This window comes from Schistocerca nitens, chromosome 4 (genome assembly GCF_023898315.1).
Source record: "Schistocerca nitens isolate TAMUIC-IGC-003100 chromosome 4, iqSchNite1.1, whole genome shotgun sequence".
NCBI classification, from domain to species: domain Eukaryota; kingdom Metazoa; phylum Arthropoda; class Insecta; order Orthoptera; family Acrididae; genus Schistocerca; species Schistocerca nitens.
This window is the reverse complement of record NC_064617.1, coordinates 144,399,856-144,422,493: the sequence shown is the minus strand read 5'-3', so window position 1 is coordinate 144,422,493 and position 22,638 is coordinate 144,399,856. Positions and strand designations below refer to the sequence as shown.

General features: G+C 41.9%; 1 protein-coding gene across 6 annotated transcripts in view; it reads left to right on the top strand.

Moving 5' to 3' along the window:
• The window catches only part of LOC126252976 (uncharacterized), an 802,035-nt gene that overhangs the window by 603,866 nt on the left and 175,531 nt on the right, over positions 1-22,638 (top strand). For all 6 annotated transcript variants that reach the window (XM_049954000.1, XM_049954001.1, XM_049953997.1 and 3 more), the window contains exon 4: positions 9,121-9,221. In XM_049954000.1, coding sequence (XP_049809957.1) covers positions 9,121-9,221 — 101 coding nt within the window. The remainder of the gene's footprint in view (positions 1-9,120; positions 9,222-22,638) is intronic.

Here is a 22,638-nt window from a genome sequence, read left to right as displayed (position 1 = left end):
GATCACGTCGTCAGCTGCAGGTTGTTGGAATGATTTTCCTGCTGGCAACTAACAGATGTGACTTTGTGTAGTCTCCCGTAATATTTAATTTTTCCGTTTGTGATTAAATGTGCGCTGTTCTGAAACTTCCTGTCAGATAAGCACAGTGTGCCAGACTGGAATTCGACACCGAAACCTTTTCTCTCAGAGGCAATTCTCTTACCGAATAACGTTTCCAGACGTATCTCATGTACTGCACTACTCCACTTTTGACCTCTATTCATGTTCCCAGACCTCCCAGAAGCTCTTCGGCGAACCCTGCTCGACCAATTCTCCGGTAAGAGAGGGGTACTGCAGGGAGACGACTTAGCCATAGCCTAGTGGATTCATTCCAGAATGAACATTGTCAATAACAGCATCGTCTGCGAAAGATGAGGTTCCAGGATCGAGTCTCCGTCTGGCACACCAGGAAGTTTCATGATACCATCATATGTGGGCCATGCGGCGTCAGGTGAACCACTGCTAATGTTAATAGTCTAGGCAGGATGAGCAGCATTCCAACAAAGTGCTTCTGTATAGGATTTCACTATTACCTCTGACTGATTGCACTGCTTCCTAGCTGTGCCTCCCTCTCGGGTATGGACTCTTCCACATCTGCACGACTCGTAAAGCCAGCTTCGACAACAGCGTTTTGCGCAGTATTATAATGTTCTGAGTCAAATCTTTCAAAGGCATCAGGCACTGCTGCATGGCACTGACTCCAGCGCAGAACTGAGAAATTGCATTTTCGTTACTGCAGGAACCGTGTGGCGAGAACGAGAACTAATATAACATGTGACATTTGTTTTATCACGCGCTTGTCTGGTCGAAATATTTTCTCCGGTCAGTAAACATTTTTTATTGGCAAGCGTACAATCCAGAAATGATCATATAACTTGAATGGACAATATGTGTAGATCAAAATAAAAATTCAAAGGATAATGATAAATTTTTGTTAAGCACCTTGAAAACCGCGGCCGTCAAACACGGAGAATCTTCATCCTCCACATTTTCATCCTTCTAAGCGACACATATTTCTCAACGACAGACGACTTAGCAGAAGCCTTGCATGTGAAAGTCCGAGTTTTGTCTGTTGGAAACGTTTCAACTCGAAAATTATCTCGTCGTCATACGGTAAATTCCCGGCACGCAGCGGTTTCTTTATACGAGGGTGCCCTGCTAGGAAAATATCTGGGTGGGGCAAAATTTGATAGCTTAAAGAATCACAGTATGTGCCTGAGTTAGTTGGTTACATGTTCCATAGATCATTTGAACGTTTTTTTAAAAAAACGGTGTGGAACGAGTCAGTTGAGAGGATATGTACGTACGATTCGTGTTAGCGTTAATGACCACATTAAATTTTAGTCATACTCATGCATATACTCTTTAATATTATTTTCAGTTTACAGCCGACCTATTTTTAAACAGAAATTCATTCACGAAAGAGAAGCTGTCCAAGAGAAATGATTTTATGTTAGACTTGAAACTTACTTTGTTACTTGACAGTCATCTTAAGTTACGGAACAAATGATGAAAAAATTTTATTGCTGCATACTGAACTCCTCTTTGAGCCACTGACAGCTTTAATAATGGATAATAAAGACAATTTTATCCTCTAGTCTTGTAGGTAGGGACATTACTGTTCCTCTCAAGTTCTCATTGGTTATGTTTGACGAATTTCATTGGCGAAAATGTGTATTGCTACGGTGCACTTCAGATGCATAACCCCTTCAAGAGGTACCTACATGGCGACCATGGGTGGACAGGACATATTTTGTTGCTCGCTTTTGTGCAATCAATACTTTCTCTCTGAGTCGTGAATTACGCCACGATATTATTCCATAAGACATCACTGATTGGAAATATGCAAAATATGTCAGGATATTGAGTCTTTTACCTACAAGGGCAGCAATTATACGAAGATCAAAAATAGGTGAACTTGTCTGAACTCAGTAATATGCTTATTCCAATTCAAATTTTTTATAACTATGTGCACCTTAAAATATGGAACAGTCTACCCTATTTACTGACTACCGTTCATACTCTACATCAATTATTGGTATGACTCTATTTGTTATACAGAACTGAATAAAGCGTGTTTTCTCAAAATTTAGGGTAAGTCCATTTCTAGAGAAATCCTTCATAACTCTTTAAAGAACTTCATTTATTATCTCTTCTGCGGCTTTCTCCCTGATGGGATGTATTAGAACGCTAGTACCGGTACTAGTACCAATTCTGCTTGTTAAATGTTAAGTGGACGGTCGTTCACGTGTATGAGGATTAGGAGTGGAATCAAAATCGAATCCTGTGAGACTCCTTTTGTGATCTCTCCCCAGTCACTAAAATTTTCCACCCTTGATTTGTTCAGCACAACTGTTTGCATTCCGTTTGTTAAGTATGATTCAAACCAGTTGTGTGTAAAGCCACCGGTTCCATAAAACTTACCACTTTCAAAGAGTATAATATGATCCACACAATCAAACGCCTTCGAAAGACCACAAAAAATACCAACTGGCGCTATTTTATGATTTAATGCTTGTAATATTTGTTAAGTGATTGTATAAATAGCATTCTCAGTTGAAAAATCCTAGAATCCAAATTCTGACACATTAAGAGCACTTGCCCGCGAAAGGCAAAGGTCCCGAGTTCGAGTCTCGGTCGGGCACACAGTTTTAATCTGCCAGGAAGTTTCATATCAGCGCACACTCCGCTGCAGAGTGAAAATCTCATTCTGGATTAAGAAAATTGTTTCTAGTTAAATGTGAGTCTAATCCTGAGTAAACAGCTTCGTCGAATATTGTGGAAAAAGACATCGGCAAAGGAAATAGACGATAATTATTTAAGTATTTCTTGTCAGCCTTCTTAGGAGGTGGTGTAACAACTCCTTACTTTAATGTGCCTAGAAAAATTCCCTGTAGCAGCGATGCATTATTTATATTACTAAGGACATTATCCCCCCCCATGAACCATGGACCTTGCCGTTGGTGGGGAGGCTTGCGTGCCTCAACGATACAGATAGCCGTACCGTAGGTGCAACCACAACGGAGGGGTATCTGTTGAGAGGCCAGACAAACGTGTGGTTCCTGAAGAGGGGCATCAGCCTTTTCGGTAGTTGCAGGGGCAATAGTCTGGATGATTGACTGATCTGGCCTTGTAACATTAACCAAAACGGCCTTGCTGTTGTGGTACTGCGAACGGCTGAAAGCAAGGGGAAACTACAGCCGTAATTTTTCCCGAGGGCATGCAGCTTTACTGTATGGTTAAATGATGATGGCGTCCTCTTGGGTAAAATATTCCGGAGGTAAAATAGTCCCCCATTCGGATCTCCGGGCGGGGACTACTCAAGAGGACGTCGTTATCAGGAGAAAGAAAACTGGCATTCTACGGATCGGAGCGTGGAATGTCAGATCCCTTAATCGGACAGGTAGGTTAGAAAATTTAAAAAGGGAAATGGATAGGTTAAAGTTAGATATAGTGGGAATTAGTGAAGTTCGGTGGCAGGAGGAACAAGACTTGTGGTCAGGTGACTGCAGGGTTATAAATACAAAATCAAATAGGGGTAATGCAGGAGTAGGTTTAATAATGAATAAAAAAATAGGAGTGCGGGTAAGCTACTACAAACAGTATAGTGAACGTATTATAGTGGCCAAGAAAGACACGAAGCCCATGCCCACTACAGTAGTACAAGTTTATATGCCAACTAGCTCTGCAGATGACGAAGAAATTGAAGAAATGTATGATGAGATAAAAGAAATTATTCAGGTAGTGAAGGGAGACGAAAATTTAATAGTAATGGGTGACTGGAATTCGACAGTAGGAAAAGGGAGAGAAGGAAACGTAGTAGGTGAATATGGATTGGGGCTAAGAAATGAAAGAGGAAGCCGTCTGTTAGAATTTTGCACAGAGCGTAACTTAATCACAGCTAACACTTGGTTCAAGAATCATAAAAGAAGGTTGTATACATGGAAGAATCCTGAAGATACTAAAAGGTATCAGATAGAATATATAATGGTAAGACAGAGATTTGGGAACCAGGTTTTAAATTGTAGGACATTTCCAGGGTCAGATGTGGACTCTGACCACAATCTATTGGTTATGAACTGTAGATTAAAACTGAAGAAACTGCAAAAAGATATTAATTTAAGAAGATGGGACCTGGATAAACTGACTAAACCAGAGGTTGTACAGAGTTTCAGGGAGAGCATAAGGGAACAATTGACAGGAATTGGGGAAGGAAATACAGTAGAAGACGAATGGGTAGCTCTGAGGGATGAAGTAGTGAAGGCAGCAGAGGATCAAGTAGGTAAAAAGACGAGAGCTAGTAGAAATCCTTGGGTAACAGAAGAAATATTGAATTTAATTGATGAAAGGAGAAAATATAAAAATGCAGTAAATGAAGCAGGCAAAAAGGAATACAAACGCCTCAAAAATGAGATCGACAGGAAGTGCAAAATGGCAGAGCAGGCATGGCTAGAGCACAAATGTAAGGATGTAGAGGCTTATGTCACTAGGGGTAAGATAGATATAGCGTACAGGAAAATTAAAGAGACCTTTGGAGAAAAGAGAGCCACTTGTACGAATATCAAGAGCTCAGATGGAAACCCAGTTCTAAGCAAAGAAGGGAAAGCAGAAAGGTGGAAGGAGTATATAGAGGGTCTATACAAGGGCGATGTACTTGAGGACAATATTATTGAAATGGGATGTAGATGAAGATGAAATGGGAGATACGATACTGCGTGAAGAGTTTGACAGAGCACTGAAAGACCTGAGTCGAAACAAGGCCCCGGGAGTAGACAACATTCCATTAGAACTACTGACGGCCTTGGGAGAGCCAGTCCTGACAAAACTCTACAATCTGATGAGCAAGATGTACGAGACAGGCGAAATACCCTCAGACTTCAAGAAGAATATAATAATTCCAATCCCAATGAAAGCAGGTGTTGACAGATGCGAAAATTACCGAACTATCAGTTTAATAAGTCACAGCTGCAAAATACTAACACGAAATATTTACAGACGAATGGAAAAACTGGTAGAAGCCGACCTCGGTGGAGATCAGTTTGGATTCCGTAGAAACGTTGGAACACGTGAGGCAATACTGACCCTACGACTTATCTTAGAAGAAAGATTAAGGAAAGGCAAACCTACTTTTCTAGCATTTGTAGACTTAGAGAAAGCTTTTGACAATGTTGACTGGAATACTCTCTTTCAAATTCTGAAGGTGGCAGGGATAAAATACAGGGAGCGAAAGGCTATTTGCAATTTGTACAGAAATCAGATTGCAGTTATAAGAGTCGAGGGGCATGAAAGGGAAGCAGTGGTTGGGAAGGGAGTGAGACAGGGTTGTAGCCTATCCCCGATGTTATTCAATCTGTATATTGAGCAAGCAGTAAAGGAAACAAAAGAAAAATTTGGAGTAGGTATTAAAATCCATGGAGAAGAAATAAAAACTTCGAGGTTCGCCGATGACATTGTAATTCTGTCAGAGACAGCAAAGGACTTGGAAGAGCAGTTGAATGGAATGGACAGTGTCTTGAAAGGAGGATATAAGATGAACATTAACAAAAGCAAAACAAGGATAATGGAATGTAGTCGAATTAAGTCGGGTGATGCTGAGGGAATTAGATTAGGAAATGAGACACTTAAAGTAGTAAAGGAGTTTTGCTATTTGGTGAGAAAAATAACTGATGACGGTCGAAATAGAGAGGATATCAAATGTAGACTCGCAATGGCAGGGAAACCTTTCTGAAGAAGAGAAATTTGTTAACATCGAGTACAGATTTAAGTGTCAGGAAGTCGTTTCTGAAAGTATTTGTATGGAGTGTAGCCATGTATGGAAGTGAAACATGAACAATAAATAGTTTGGACAGGAAGAGAATAGAAGCTTTCGAAATGTGGTACTACAGAAGAATGTTGAAGATACTAATGAGGAGGTATTGAATAGAATTGGGGAGAAGAGAAGTTTGTGGCACAACTTGACTAGAAGAAGGGATCGGTTGGTAGGACATGTCCTGAGGCATCAAGGGATCACAATTTCAGCATTGGAGGGCAGCGGGGAGGGTAAAAATCGTAGAGGGAGACCAAGAGATGAATACACTAAGCAGATTCAGAAGGATGTAGGTTGCAGTAAGTACTGGGAGATGTAGGAGCTTGTACAGGATAGAGTAGCATGGAGAGCTGCATCAAACCAGTCTCAGGACCGAAGACCACAACAACAACAAGGACATTATTTATTAAGACAGAAGAAGCTTTCGGAACTCTATTTGAGATACCATCAACACCACATGGGATTTTGTTTTATAGAATTTTTATATTGCAGTAAACACACAGTGCGTAGTGAGGCGATCACATTGTTGCAGAAATAATTCAAAAGCCAAGATCGCTTAAATACTGTTTACTGGATAACCGTTTTAAGCGCACTAAAGGTGCCATCATCGGATCTGAATGTAGCTTAATCCGATCTGAATGTAGCTTAACATTAAATTTTTATAATTCTATTAATTTCACTGAATAATGTTGGCGCTACTTCTAGCTGGCCAAAGTTTTGTGGAACGAAATTCTTAATATACTCTCTTGCTTCTTCAACCGAGAAGTTTAATCCCTAGTTGCAACATTTCCTTAACCGGTTTCGTTCTTTGTGGTGGCCATCTTTAGATCTAACGTACTCTAAAGACATGAAAAATGCCACATTCGAAATCGGAAAATAACATATTGTGTAGAAAATGTAAGACCAACATGATTTGAAATAACGCAGCATTTATCCGTATAGCTGCAGCTGGTGGTGCACGGAATAATTAGATTATATCACGGTCGTTTACTACTGCTGGTGGCTAACCCTCCACGGTTTAAATAGAGTGGCAAAACGCGTGCTTATGCTGCGTAACGTCAATTTCATCTAAGGGGAAGATGTATTCAAATGAACGAATAAAGTTATATATATCGGGGATAGGCAAAATAAGTGAACAGAGGAACTAATGGGATGGTTGTGTCTGACGGTCAACAACGCGGGTAAGAGGTAAGGTACGTGTCACTCTGGACTATGCGTGTTCAGCACGTACTAGGCATCAGTGCAGGTTACTTACGAGTAGCACACACATCGTATTTGCATTCAGAGGCCGAGGTCAACGTGCAGCGAAAGACCCAACAGAGTTCTAACGAGGGCAGACTGTGGGGGCCCGATTAGCTGGAGCATCAGTTACCAAGCCACCAGCCGACTTGTTGAATGTTTCAAGAGCAACTGTTTCACCAGTCATGACAGCCTACACAAAGCACGGAAAGATATCACAGAGTAAACCTAATATTGGAAGCAAATCAAAGCTAAATGGCAAAGATCGTCATACGCTAACACGAATTATGTCAAAACAATACAAAACTACGGCGGCTAAAGTGACTGCAGCGCTCAATAGCCATCTTCGAGACTGTTTGTCTATCGGTATCGTCCGCCGAGAACTCCATAAAGCCAATATTCACGGACGAGTTGCTATACCGAAACCATTAGTGACGACAACCAGCGCAAAGAAGCATAAAACATGTTGTCAGGAGCATAAATTCTGACGGCTGGTCAATGGAAACGGCTCATATGCTCAACGTTTTCGTTACTTGCAACATAGGGCTGGATGAACAACAGAGGAAGCCTACAATCCTGATTGCTTGATTCCAGCGGTTAAGCGTGGAGGTGGAAGTGTGGTGGTGTGGGCAGCCATATCATTGTATTCTGCTGGTCCCACCATTATTCTCAATGGCCGTGTTACAGCCAACGATTATGTGAACATTTTAGGTGACCAGGTGCAAACCACGTTTCAAATGTGTTCCTCAACAATGATGCCATACTCCAGGACAATAATAACCCGTTCACACGACCAGGACGGCGACAATCGTGGTATGAGAAGCATGCAACTGAACTGCACTGTCATATGACATTATACGATCAGTAGTTTACAGTAACATATCAGTTCGTTGATAATAATCGTATAAGCTAAAAAAAATTCAAATTCAAAGCGCCAGTGGTAACCGAACGTCACCTGGTGGCAATGGTAGGCACTCTCAGGGACGCTGTTTCCATATTGTCAAGACGTCCTCACCCAGTGGGATTTACATTAGCTGCAGCTGACGTCATGAGATAAAGGGGGGGGGGGGTGTTCTACTCCGTTTAACGGGTGACGAATTAACCATCAGCAGCACTAAGCGACCGTGATTTCAGACAATTGTTCTGCACATCACCCACAGCAGCCATATGGGTGAATGCTACTTATTTTGACTCTTGGTCTTTCTTTTTTCGCACAATATGTTATTTTCTGACCTCCCTAATTAATGTAGCACTCTTTATATTTTTACAGTGCGTTAGATCTGAAAATGGCCAACATATAGGTCGAAACCGGTTATCATGTTTAAATAAATGATTATCAGAATCTTACTTGTTTTATTAATTGATAATTTATATGAGCTTGCTGTTAAAGGGCCAAACCATGTTATCTAAAATTAGGCAACATTTCCGTTGTCGACCTTTTTCAGATAAATTTTAAATGTGTATGAGCAGTTGCAGAACGCGGCAGACAGTGGCTATTGTCGTGTTCAAAATGCCGTAGAATAAGACTGATCCATGACTTATTTTCACTTTTCCCAGTGTCATGTCGAATGTGATACGTCGGTCTTCGAGCATTAAAGCCTCCATTTCTCTTGTGATTCGCGGTTCTTCACAGGGAATTGGTCCGTCACTTAATTCTTCATCATTCACACTCTTTTGACGATTGTGGAAGCGTCTACGCCACCCAGTCACTGTGTTGCCGTACGCTTCAGATACCTGAGCGTAGATTGTTGCAGCTCTGTGCCTCTCCAAATGCAGCAGAAGAATTCCTACTGGACGAGAATTCACGTTATCAGCTGGCTGCAGCATTTTTTTGTGGCTCCTCCACTGTCTTGCTGCGGTACCGTGACGCGAGCATTTCATTGTGCATTGGGACTGAGCGCAGGCATGCAGTTGGAAAGAAAAAAAATCGCGTAACTTTTCCAAGGCAATAATTGAAACTTTATGAGTTCCCCTCTCGCAATCATACAGCGTTACTAGAATTTATACTTATTTGGCTCGTTTCTTGCTTGTTACAGAAGGACACTTACCGGACACGTACTTCTTGAGAGTGAAGTCTATCAACAAATCCAGCGACTATTGTGGTACTATGGACTACGATGAATACCTGAACAGCACGGTAAGAGTCTTCACCAACCTTCTTTTTGATACAGGCTACGAAACAGCCAAACGTTACTGAAACAATTGTCATGTCAATTTTCTGCTCTCTCTTTCAGTGTACTCAGTGCATAGTTCTCAGTATGTGATGAATACATCTATTCAGTACTAAGCTCTCATGTATGCGTGAAATACATAATGAGGGTATTTCAACACACACACACACACACACACACACACACTTATATATATATATATATATATTGTATGATATGGCGTAGTCCTTTCCTTATAGTACCTGCTGCAGGACTGCCAATACCTGTGCCAGATTTGATGGGTATTCACCTAGGTTAGTATAAACGACGCTATTGCCTTAACAGGTTCGCCGATGCCTTGGCGCCCTCCAGCTGGTTATGGCGTCATCATTTGCGGTGGATGAGCTGCCATTTAAGACACTAATTGTGATGTCGCTACAAAGAAATTTACCGATGATACTGAAACAAATGAACGAATTTTACAGTCCAGTCACATTTATGTGATACCACGTGTTCGACGCCATTGTGCGATATACACTCCTGGAAATGGAAAAAAAGAACACATTGACACCGGTGTGTCAGACCCACCATACTTGCTCCGGACACTGCGAGAGGGCTGTACAAGCAATGATCACACGCACGGCACAGCGGACACACCAGGAACCGCGGTGTTGGCCGTCGAATGGCGCTAGCTGCGCAGCATTTGTGCACCGCCGCCGTCAGTGTCAGCCAGTTTGCCGTGGCATACGGAGCTCCATCGCAGTCTTTAACACTGGTAGCATGCCGCGACAGCGTGGACGTGAACCGTATGTGCAGTTGACGGACTTTGAGCGAGGGCGTATAGTGGGCATGCGGGAGGCCGGGTGGACGTACCGCCGAATTGCTCAACACGTGGGGCATGAGGTCTCCACAGTACATCGATGTTGTCGCCAGTGGTCGGCGGAAGGTGCACGTGCCCGTCGACCTGGGACCGGACCGCAGCGACGCACGGATGCACGCCAAGACCGTAGGATCCTACGCAGTGCCGTAGGGGACCGCACCGCCACTTCCCAGCAAATTAGGGACACTGTTGCTCCTGGGGTATCGGCGAGGACCATTCGCAACCGTCTCCATGAAGCTGGGCTACGGTCCCGCACACCGTTAGGCCGTCTTCCGCTCACGCCCCAACATCGTGCAGCCCGCCTCCAGTGGTGTCGCGACAGGCGTGAATGGAGGGACGAATGGAGACGTGTCGTCTTCAGCGATGAGAGTCGCTTCTGCCTTGGTGCCAATGATGGTCGTATGCGTGTTTGGCGCCGTGCAGGTGAGCGCCACAATCAGGACTGCATACGACCGAGGCACACAGGGCCAACACCCGGCATCATGGTGTGGGGAGCGATCTCCTACACTGGCCGTACACCACTGGTGATCGTCGAGGGGACACTGAATAGTGCACGGTACATCCAAACCGTCATCGAACCCATCGTTCTACCATTCCTAGACCGGCAAGGGAACTTGCTGTTCCAACAGGACAATGCACGTCCGCATGTATCCCGTGCCACCCAACGTGCTCTAGAAGGTGTAAGTCAACTACCCTGGCCAGCAAGATCTCCGGATCTGTCCCCCATTGAGCATGTTTGGGACTGGATGAAGCGTCGTCTCACGCGGTCTGCACGTCCAGCACGAACGCTGGTCCAACTGAGGCGCCAGGTGGAAATGGCATGGCAAGCCGTTCCACAGGACTACATCCAGCATCTCTACGATCGTCTCCATGGGAGAATAGCAGCCTGCATTGCTGCGAAAGGTGGATATACACTGTACTAGTGCCGACATTGTGCATGCTCTGTTGCCTGTGTCTATGTGCCTGTGGTTCTGTCAGTGTGATCATGTGATGTATCTGACCCCAGGAATGTGTCAATAAAGTTTCCCCTTCCTGGGACAATGAATTCACGGTGTTCTTATTTCAATTTCCAGGAGTGTATACCTAAATTGTATGATATGAGTGATTCTAAATGATCACTGACTGTCTGTGCTTCGTCAGAGCTCACTCTTTCGTACATTAAATATCACTAGTTTCTTGCCTCACAAGTTTATTAACTTTTGTCATGAGACTAAAAATCGAAAATATGAACAAAAGTTAATAAACTTGTAAGGCAAGAAACTAGTGATATTTAATGTACGAAAGAGTGAGCTCTGACGAAGCACAGACAGTCAGTGATCATTTAGAATCACTCATATCATACAATTAAGCGAAGAAATAAATATGCAGCAAGAAGGGCTCGCAAAGGGAATTTGTCTTGCAGATGTTTTTATCAGTGACCTATAAGGCCAGTTTTATAAAATTGAGTTGCGTCACAGAAATAATCGTTTATTGTTACAAATACGTCAACGATTCATTTTTAATATGCAAATATGCGAACTTGAAGAATCTCTTTCTTGCATCTGAAAATTATGTAGTAGTATGGGATGAAGAGCCACTAATATGCAGGTGTGGGTTGCACGGGTGGGTCGTGGTGGGGGTGCAGGTCAGTGACAGCTCATGAAATTGGTATGAGAAAGTGGAACATTTTACTGAGATTCATGGTACTACACTCATAGCACTGTGCGAATGACACGCGGTACGCTGCTGTGGTCCAGGAGGCCAGCCATGGCGTCAGCGCCTGGAAATGCTGGCATCCAGGAGCCCACTCGGAGGTGCGTGCTCCAGAAAGGTGCCAGCGATGCGGACGTCTACCGGAATTGCTGATGGAGATGAGAGCCCCTAGGGGTGAAACTTGCTCCTGTGACCAGAGAATCCTGGCCTCAGGACACCCCCACCAGAGCAGCAGGGCGAGTGCTACTGCTGCTGAAGTGAGCCCAGAGGTAGTTCACCAGTGGAAAGACGACAAGTCTGGGGAGGAGGACGTGGTGCCAGATGGTCCAGCAGTGTCGGAGCCCCAAGTCCGCTGTAGCTACTTGCTAGCCAATATCGCTCCTGCACATGGCATAGTCCTCTTCTTGTAGTGACTGCTGCAGGGCTGCCAACACCTGTGCCAGAATTGATGGGAATTCACCTAGGTTAGCATAAACAGCCCTGTTGCCTTAACAGGCTCGCCGATGCCTTGGCGCCCACCAGCTGGTTATGGCATCATCTTTTGCTGTGGTTGAGCTGCCATTTTCCACAGTAATTGTGATGTCACTACAAAGAAATTTACCGATGGTACTGAAACAAATTAACGAATTTCACAGTCCAGTCACATTAATGTGACACCGCCTGTTCGACGCCATCGTGCAATGACCACGTGCAGATGGCAGGTGCAACCACTAGCAATGCGGAGTATATTAAGCGTATCTGAAGGACGCGAAAAAAATGAAGTCGTTATAATGTGGAAATGCAGATATATACGTGACATCCAAGAGGGCATGATCATTGACTTTCGGCGCAAGGGTGGAAGCATTTCCGAAAGGTCTATATTTGTAAACCATTCACATTCCGTTGTGGTTGAAGTATACTGCCCATGGCAAAATGACACGAAGGCAGTTGTGGTACACAATGGGCAGTAGATGAAAGGTGTGAATGACAGTTACAGAGATGTGTACAAGTGAACAGACTAGCAACAGTTGAGCAACTACTCGCCCAGATGAATCAAATTGCTACCAACAGTATCTTCTCAAGGCTCGTTCACCGAACGTTACTGCTTATGGGATTCTGCAGCAGGCACCTGGTTCTTGCACTCTTGCTGACTGGCGCCCTGAAGGCTGGAATTTCCTCTCCAATATCACAACTGGACGTTCATTGAGTAACGACAAGTGGCCTTTGCAGATGAATCACATTTTGTGTTCCATCAGACAGATGGCGGTTGGCGTGTACAGCTCTGCAACAATCGTTGGAAGCCCCCAGACGGAAGGAGGGAGCATTATTGTCTGTGAAATGTTTTCGTGGCGTGATTCTGAAAGGCACAATTGATCAACACATGCAAGCATCTATCTTCGGGCAGCAGGTCCACTCCTACATGCAGTGTACATGCATGGTTCAAATTCCACCAAGACGAGTTTACCATTCTCCTCTGGCCACCACACACCCCGATTTAAACCAAATCGAGAATCTGTGGGACCACCTCGACCAGACTTTCCACACCTTGGACCCTCAACCATTAAATTTAATGCAGCTGGCCATGGCACTGGGGTCAGCATGGCTACACATCCCCACATGCCTCTCAGTACCTTCAAGAACGTTATTAGGTCTCTTTCTGTACGTCCACACTGCACAAGGTGGTTATTCAGGCTTTTAAAAACTTCACATTAATAGTAGGGGGAGAAGTGGGTTCTATCCAAGTTTTGATACCAAATTTGTATGTAAATTAATTAAATTTAATTGATTTGTGAACTTAACTTGTTCTGCTAAGTAGTTTTTCATGTAATCCCCACCCATCCTCGCACCAAAACTCCCTTAACCTATTGTTTTGCTAAGTGGTTGCCCCCAAGCCTCACCTTCCCCTTCCTCCTCCTCCTCCTCCTCCTACTCCTCCTCTCACCCCCTTCTGGGAAAAGTTCTGAGCCACTTGTCCCCCTCCTGAGAAATCCCCCAGCCCCCCCCCCTTCCCTCACCCAGTTTCCCCTCCGCCACTTGTGAACTGGTGGGAACAAGAACTCAGTCTGTGGCCACGCTGGAGCGGTCTTAGGCGCTGCAGTCATGGACTGTGCGGCTGGTCCTGGCGGAGGTTCGAGTCCTCCCTCGGGCATTGGTGTGTGTGTTTGTCCTTAGGATAATTTAGGTTAAGTCGTGTGTAAGCTTAGGGACTGATGACCTTAGCAGTTAAGTCTCATGAGATTTCACACACATATGAACATGTTTGAAAGTCTGTGATGGGTTGCTGGAGAGGAAGGACATAAGACACAGTCTTTATTTACTTAATTATTTTGAGTTTTGGTAGGAAATGTGTTCTTGGTGGTGTTAGCCTGCTGCTGGGTTGTCCTCCACACACACTCCTCTGCCCCCAACCCAATTTTCTATGTTTGTATGTTCACCTCGATGTTTGAAGGCTGACTTCTCTAGTCCACATACCGCCACCAGAGGGTGCTCGAAACTGCCCTACAGACACCCCCACTCCAGCCCCCGCTTGTGAATAGGCGGGAAAAAGGCTGGAGTGGAAGGTACTGTAATTATTTGTCATGAGAAATGTGTTCTATTTACGAGATGTTGGTGTTGGACAGAGAGGAGTATAATAAGTGTATTAACAGTAAGCATTTAGCTGAGGACTGCTTCAGCATTATAGTACGCTTAAGTGCAGAGCCGTGTAGCCCTAGGAGTGTGTGTTTTTGTTTCACAATCATTTCTCTCTTTCTAATACCTTCTTGGTATGGACTCGAAATACTAAAACAATACTCAAGAATTGATAGCACAAGTAATTTACATAAAATGTTCCAAACTCCTTCCATCTAAAGCTCCACAGCGCATAAATCATACATTTCTTCTATTTCTTGACCTTCTGTTATGTCACCACAACACTCTTCAATATCTCAGGCACATATATAAAATCTTCGCAGAACTGCAGTTATGGTATTGGAATGAGAATACTGGTCCATATTCCTAGCGTCAATCTTTTGTGTAATTTTGGAAAACGTGTTATGCTCTTTCTGAAAGCAAAATATCGAAGTGTATTGATTACGTGGACTCAACTGGTTGTGTTCCTTCACAGGATGTCGAATGTAGCGGGCATAGTGCCCTCCTACATCTGGTCAGTTACAAATTGAATTGGAGAAATGTTGTAGGTAGGTTTGGTTAAACATAGAGGAGGAGTTATAGGATGCAACCACCTAGAGTGTAGCTCAGGATCCTTAGCCAATAGGTTCAATGAAGGGGCAGTTCGTTTGGAAATAGAAGACAGAATGCTGCTATGGATATTATTCGTGGTAATCATCAGAGGTATTGGTGAGATCTTCCAGTCTCCGACTTTATTCTACGAATGCGAGAATGAGACTAAGGGAGAGATGTGCAATCGTAATAAAATCTTGCCGAATTTATAAAGTGTTTTGGCTAAGGAATGTAGTTTTTGCACCTCCTCTCTGCTGCTGGCTATTTCCCACACTACAAAACAATATTTGTGTCATGTAATGTAGGCAGCCCACATGTACATAGAAATAATTCAAAATCCAAGGAGCGCTTAAATACGGTTTACTGAATAACCGGTGTCAGCACACTTAAGGTGCCATCATGTGATCCGAATGTAGCTTAACATTTATAAACCATTTGGATATAACGATACATGAGGCAGACTAAATGGTTTATAAATGTTAAGCTACATTCAGATCCGATGATGGCACTTTTAGTGTGCTGACACCGGTTATCCAGTAAATCGTATTTAAGCGAACTTGGCTTTTGAATTGTTTCTACAACAGAGTGATCTCCCCGCAACACACTATGTGTTCACTGTAAAACATGTATATAGCACTCGCAAAGTAATGGAGGGGGGTGGGTTAGCAACGATAGAGAAATTGAGAACAATGCTGCAATGTCATTGCCTGACAGCATCACGAGATCGATGCGAAGGGATGCTTTGTTGACGTGAGTTGTTTTGTTAAAGGCTGTGGTTTTTAATCTCAAGTAACTGGATCAAAAGAATTGAAATTACGGGAAAACCTGGTAAAATTGCTAAATTAATGGAAGATAGGTAAAATTTTTCCCGAGGGCATGCAGCTTTACTGTATGATTAAATGACGATGGCGTCCTCTTGGGTAAAATATTCCGGAGGTAAAATAGTCCCCCATTCGGATCTCCGGGCGGGGACTACTCAGGAGGACGTCGTTATCAGGAGAAAGAAAACTGGCGTTCTACAAATCGTAGCGTGGAATGTCAAATCCCTTAATCGGGCAGGTAGGTTAGAAAATTTAAAACGGGAAATGGATAGGTTAAAGTTAGATATAGTGGGAATTAGTGAAGTTCGGTGGCAGGAGGAACAAGACTTTTGGTCAGGTGAATACAGGGTTATAAATACAAAACCAAATAGAGGTAATGCAGGAGTAGGTTTAATAATGAATAAAAAAATTGTACAGGTAAGCTACTACAAACAGCAATTTGAACGCATTATTGTGGCCAAGATAGACAAGCAGCCCACGCCTACTACGGTAGTAGAAGTTTATATGCCAACTAGCTCTGCAGATGATAAAGAAATTGATAAAATGTATGATGAGATAAAAGAAATTATTCAGGTAGTGAAGGGAGACGAAAATTTAATAGTCATGGGTGACTGGAATTCGACAGTAGGAAAAGGGAGAGAAGGAAACGTAGTAGGTGAATATGGATTGGGGCTAAGAAATGCAACAGGAAGCCGCCTGGTAGAATTTTGCACAGAGCACAACTTAATCATAGCCAACACTTGGTTGAAGAATCATGAAAGAAGGTTTCAGATAGATTATATAATGGTAAGACACAGATTTACGAACCAGATTTTAAATTGTAAGACATGTCCAGGGGCAGATGTGGACTCTGACCATAACCTATTGGTTATGAACTGTAGATTAAAGCTGAAGAAACTGCAAAAAGGTGTGAATTTAAGGATATGGGACCCGTATAAACTGAAAGAAACAGAGGTTGTACAGAGTTTCAGGGAGAGCAAAAGCGAACAATTGACAGGAATGGGGTAAAGAAATACACTAGAAGAAGAATGGGTAGCTATCAGGAATGAAATAGTGAAGGCAGCAGAGGATCAAGTAGGTAAAAAGACGAGGGTTAGTATAAATCCTTGGGTAAGAGAAGAGACATTGCATTTAATTGATGAAAGGAGAAAATACAAAAATGCAGTAAGTGAAACATGCAAAAAGGAATACAAACGTCTCAAAAATGAGATCGACAGGAAGTGCAAAATGGCTAAGCAGGGATGGCTAGAGAACAAATGTAAGGATGTAGAGAATTGTCTCATGAGGGGTAAGATAGATACTGCCTATAGGAAAATTACAGAGACCTTTGGAGAAAAGAGAACCACTTGCATGAATATCAAGAGCTCAGATGGAAACGTAGTTCTAAGCAAAGAAGGGAAGGCAAAAAGGTGGAAGGAGTATATAGAGGGTCTATACAGGGGCGATGTTCTTGAGGACAATATTATGGAAATGGAAGAGGAGGTAGACGAAGATGAAATGGGAGATATGATACTGCGTGACAGAGCACTGAAAGACCTAAGTCAAAAGAAGGCCCGGGAGTAGACAACATTACATTAGAACTACTGACATCCTTGGGAGAGCCAGTCCTGACAAAACTGTACCATCTGGTGAGCAAGATGTATGAGACAGGCGAAATTCCCTCAGACTTCAAGAAGAATATAATAATTCCAATCCCAAAGAAAGCAGGTGTTGACAGATGTGAAAATTACCGAACTATCAGTTTAATAAGTCACAGCTGCAAAATACTAACGCGAATTATTTACAGACGAATGGAAAAACTGTTAGAAGCCGACCTCGGGGGAGATCGGTTTGGATTCCGTAGAAATGTTGGAACACGTGAGGCAATACTGACCCTACGACTTATCTTAGAAGAAAGATTAAGGAAAGGCAAACCTACTTTTCTAGCATTTGTAGACTTAGAGAAAGCTTTTGACAATGTTGACTGGAATACTCTCTTTCAAATTCTAAAGGTGGCAGAGATAAAATGCAGGGAGCGAAAGGCTATTTACAATTTGTACAGAAACCAGATGGCAGTTATAAGAGTCGAGGGGCATGAAAGGGAAGCAGTGGTTGGGAAAGGAGAGAGACAGGGTTGTAGCCTATCCCCAATGTTATTCAATCTGTATATTGAGCAAGCAGTAAAGGAAGCAAAAGAAAAGTTCGGAGTAGGTATTAAGATCCATGGAGAAGAAATAAAAATTTTGAGGTTCGCCGATGACATTGTAATTCTGTCAGAGACAGCAAAGGACTTGGAAGAGCAGTTGAACGGAATGGACAGTGTCTTGAAAGGAGGATATAAGATGAGCATCAACAAAAGCAAAACGAGGATAATGGAATGTAGTCGAATTAAGTCGGGTGATGCTGAGGGAATTGGATTAGGTAATGAGACTCTTAAAGTAGTAAAGGAGTTTTGCTATTTGGGGAGCAAAATAACTGATGATGGTTGAAGTAGAGAGGATATAAAATGAAGACTGGCAATGGCAAGGAAAGCGTTTCTGAAGAAGAAAAATTTGTTAACATCAAGTATAGTGTCAGGAAGTCGTTTCAGAAAGTATTTGTATGGAGTGTAGCCTTGTATGGAAGTGAAACATGGACGATAAATAGTTCGGACAAGAAGAGAATAGAAGCTTTCGAAATGTGGTAGTACAGAATTATGCTGAAGATTAGATAGGTAGATCACATAACTAATGAGGAGGTATTGAATAGAATCTGGGAGAGGAGGAGTTCGTGGCACAACTTGACTAGAAGAAGGGATCGGTTGGTAGGAAATGTTCTGAGGCATCAAGGGATCACCAATTTAGTATTGGAGGGCAGCGTGGAGGGTAAAAATCGTAGAGGGAGACCAAGAGATGAATACACCAAACAGATACAGAAGGATGTAGGTTGCAGTAGGTACTGGGAGATGAAGAAGCTTGCACGGGATAGAGTAGCATGGAGAGCTGCATCAAACCAGTCTCAGGACTGAAGACCAAAACAACAGGTAAAATAGAGAAAAAATTCGACAAAAATGATATTATAATGCTCCGACCTCAGCAGTTTGCTCATCCATCAGGAGAACAGTATTATAGAGCAATTCATGGGGTCACTCAGTTGTATGTTACGAAATAACAAGGAGGGAGGAATATGAATTGTAGGTTGCTGTCAGATGCAAAAGTGATACTTTACTTTCTGGCATGTGAATAGATAGCGCGAAAGCCACTGTTCTGTTTACATGACTTCACAGATACTAATTTTGAGTGCTCAGGCTGTGAGAGGCTGCTGGAAGCAGACAACGGCATTGGGTTGGTCAGCGCCAATGTACTGAATAGCGACCACCTGCAGCAGGCTCTACTACCACCGGTCCTTGCCCGGCCTGGTGACAACGTCCACCGTGCTGGCGCTTCCCACTGTGAGACGTAGGCAAGGGACATAAAGTTCTGTTGGCCATTCCATGACAAACAGTCAAGAATTTCGCTATTGTTCCAGTGGTCAGCATTTCCTAGAAATACGTTTGAGTTCTGCAGACCTGAAACGGTATATCATTGTCACCCCAATACTGATCTCTGCAGAGTATCGCCAGCACATGGATCTCTTTGTGTACCATCAGCGGGAGGATGGAACAGGCCTGAGAAAGCGAAACCACTACCTATGGGAGGATCCAGCTGCAGACGGGAAACAGTATATCATGCCCAACCCAAAACCGACCAAAGCAGAGCACTTGCATTAGGTCGTGTTCTTTGCGTACTATCAGCGAGAGAACAGAACAAGCCTGGAAAACCAGTATCCCTGTCTACATGATTGGTTTGGGGTGGGGGGGGGCGGGAGGAGGGAGGGGAGGTAGGAGTGGTGGTAGGAGAGAAGGTAAGACCGGTTCTAAGCTGCTTAGTCTAGCCACGCATCGAGGTGAAGTCATATGCATTATTAAAGGTTTTGTTTTTAATAGTTGTATGAAGTTACTACTGTGTTTCGTCTTCCTGTATAACCAAGGGCAGCATGAATTATAGTGTAACGTAGTCCTTTTTTCCTAAATAGTTGCTCGCTTATAAGAGGATTACGTTTCTCTCTTCCTAAGAAATACTGGTACCAATTACAAGAAAAATACATCCATCCTTCATGGAATGTTCGCTCAATATTGATTATCATGTTGTTGTTTGATCCATCTAGAACTACGTTATTGGTGAAGTCTTCTACTGACACTGTGTTGAGTGGAATTTGGTAGCTGAATGTATGTTTAAGGACTTTTGAAGGGTCTTAAGTGTGTATTTTGTGCTATATTCAACTCAAAGTTAAGTGTTCTTGGCTCAACGTTCATTGTAGCAAGCATAAGTTCATACTATATGTGTGAGTTTACTCTTACTTAGCTACATATTTCATTGATTTTAGAGCTATACCCGCTATTAGCACTGTTATCGGCACAGTATTCGTTTCGAAAGTGTAAGAAAACCAGGTGAGGTGAGGTCTGTCGATACAAAATTTGTTGTAGCAAGCATAAGAATCACATCTGGAGGACACACGATGGTAATACTTCATGCAACAAATGAGTCTCCGTGTTTATTCAGTCACATTTCTTTAATCGAATGAGCTGACTTTACACCACTTGAGCTACTGAGACTGGCAACACTTTAGAGTAGTAAGTGGGTCCATTGAATGCACAAAGGAGCGGGGGGGGGGGGGGGGGGCGTTTCGTGAACGAACTTTCTTCGACGAATATTTTAATTTCTGATATTCCAAATGGGAAACCTTTCCCGCCTGGAATGCCGTAAGTTAATTTAAAAAATCATCAAGGAGCAGCAACAGAATTAATTTTAAAGTTTTTTCATCCCTAATCAAAATACAATAAAATTTTAGTTGAAAATATTGGGCATTTTTAGGGCGCTAGAATTAATTTTAAAAAATAATTCACTCTCAAAAAGTGAAAATATTACCTAACGAAAACCTTCCACTTGCTGATGACCCTCGCCTTCACCAAGCTTCTGGCCTCTGATCTTCTGTACATCAGAATGGCATGGAGTCCATCTCCAAGTTAAAAGAGCACTCCTTTGATCTGGACTAAAAGACGCCACTCTTTCTTTATGACAGGTCTCAAAACCGCCCAGGAATGGCAATGAGTCGTACAAAAGCGAGGATAAAGAGTGTTTTGTCACACAACACGCTCTCCCCAAGCATAACATATTTCAGACTCCATCAAATAATGGCCACATCCTTCAGTTAACGTATCTGCATCGAGGTTTGACAGAGTAAAGAAGAATAGAATCTGTATATATATATAATTGTTATTTGAGTGATAAAGTTGGTTCAGATTAAGTAATTTTTGTCAGTCTATTTTGAGTACAAATAAATTATTTTCCTAAGAGTACAATATTTATTTGAAGAGATGAAATGTAAATGGCATATAAACGTCAATTACAACATTCAATTACTTTGCACATTTATTCAATACATAAGAAAATGGAAATGACATACGACCAATTGCTGATTTAGAGTATTACTGTGTTGACTCTATGAAACCTAAAGATAGAGAACTGTTTCTTAAATGATATAGCCCAAAAATTAAAGAAAATTGTATTTCAAGATGAAGAGAAAAAGTAATGAATATTGTAATTCTGGTGTAGATATATTGGAAAGAGATTGTTTAGAATTAAGAAAACAATTTATAGAGGTAGCTAATACTGATCCATTCTGTTACTTAACAGTTGCTGGAGTCTGTGTGGCTATATAAGATCCAAATATATGTCTAAAGGAAAAATTGCCATATTGCTTGGCTTAATAGTATAAAAAATAATAATATTCAACATGCTCTCAATGGAGGAGAAGTAACTACAGCTGGAGCAAAAGGAGATGGTTTTGTTAAAGACACCAAAATCGTTTATCAGTATGATGGCTGTTTTTGACATGACTGTAAAAATGTTTTAATACTAAAACGATTAACAATAAAAATTGAGAATCAGAGGATGATTTATATCAAACAACATTAATGAGAAAAACAGAAACACGAAATTCAGGATATAATTTAGTAGATGTGGGAATGTAATTGGATTGACTCAGCAATGTATAAAAAATTTAAGAAATTGCAGGATTTACCTGATATTGTTGAACCACTGAATCCAAGAGAAGCTTTTTATGGTACTTATACACAATAAAATTAAGAGCTGAAATAGATGGTATTAGTACAACAATAAAATATGTTGATGTACATAGTCTATATCCAACTGTACAATATTATGATAATTATCCTGTAGCTCATTCATCAAAAATATATAAACCATAATATTATAATAGTGAATGGCACAGGTTTATAAAATGTGAACTATTGGCACAAAATGACTTGTATTGCACAGTTTTACCTACCCAAATAAAAACGGATAAAAAAGAAAAGTTGTTTCATTTATGTTTAAAATGTGCAGAAGAAAAAATAAAAAAAAACTGTAATTACAGTGGTGAAGAAAGACGTTTTATTGGATCTTGGACAACTGATGAAATAATAAAACTATAGAAAAAGATATAAAATTTTAGATAACATTTAGAGAACATAAAAGCAATGAGTTGTTAAAAAATTATGTGAACGACTTCATGAAAATTAAATTAGGAATGAGCCCTAATGATTTTGAGAACGATGATACGTATATAAAATATTTGAAATAAAAAAGTAATTAGCGACTTAAATCTTGATAAAATAAAAGTAAACCCTGGAAAACTAGCTGTTGCAAAAATATACCTGAATTCTTTATGGGAAAATTTGGACAATGTCAAAATGAGAGTAAAACAGAGTATGTTACAGATGATAAAGATTTTATGAAATACTATCAGATG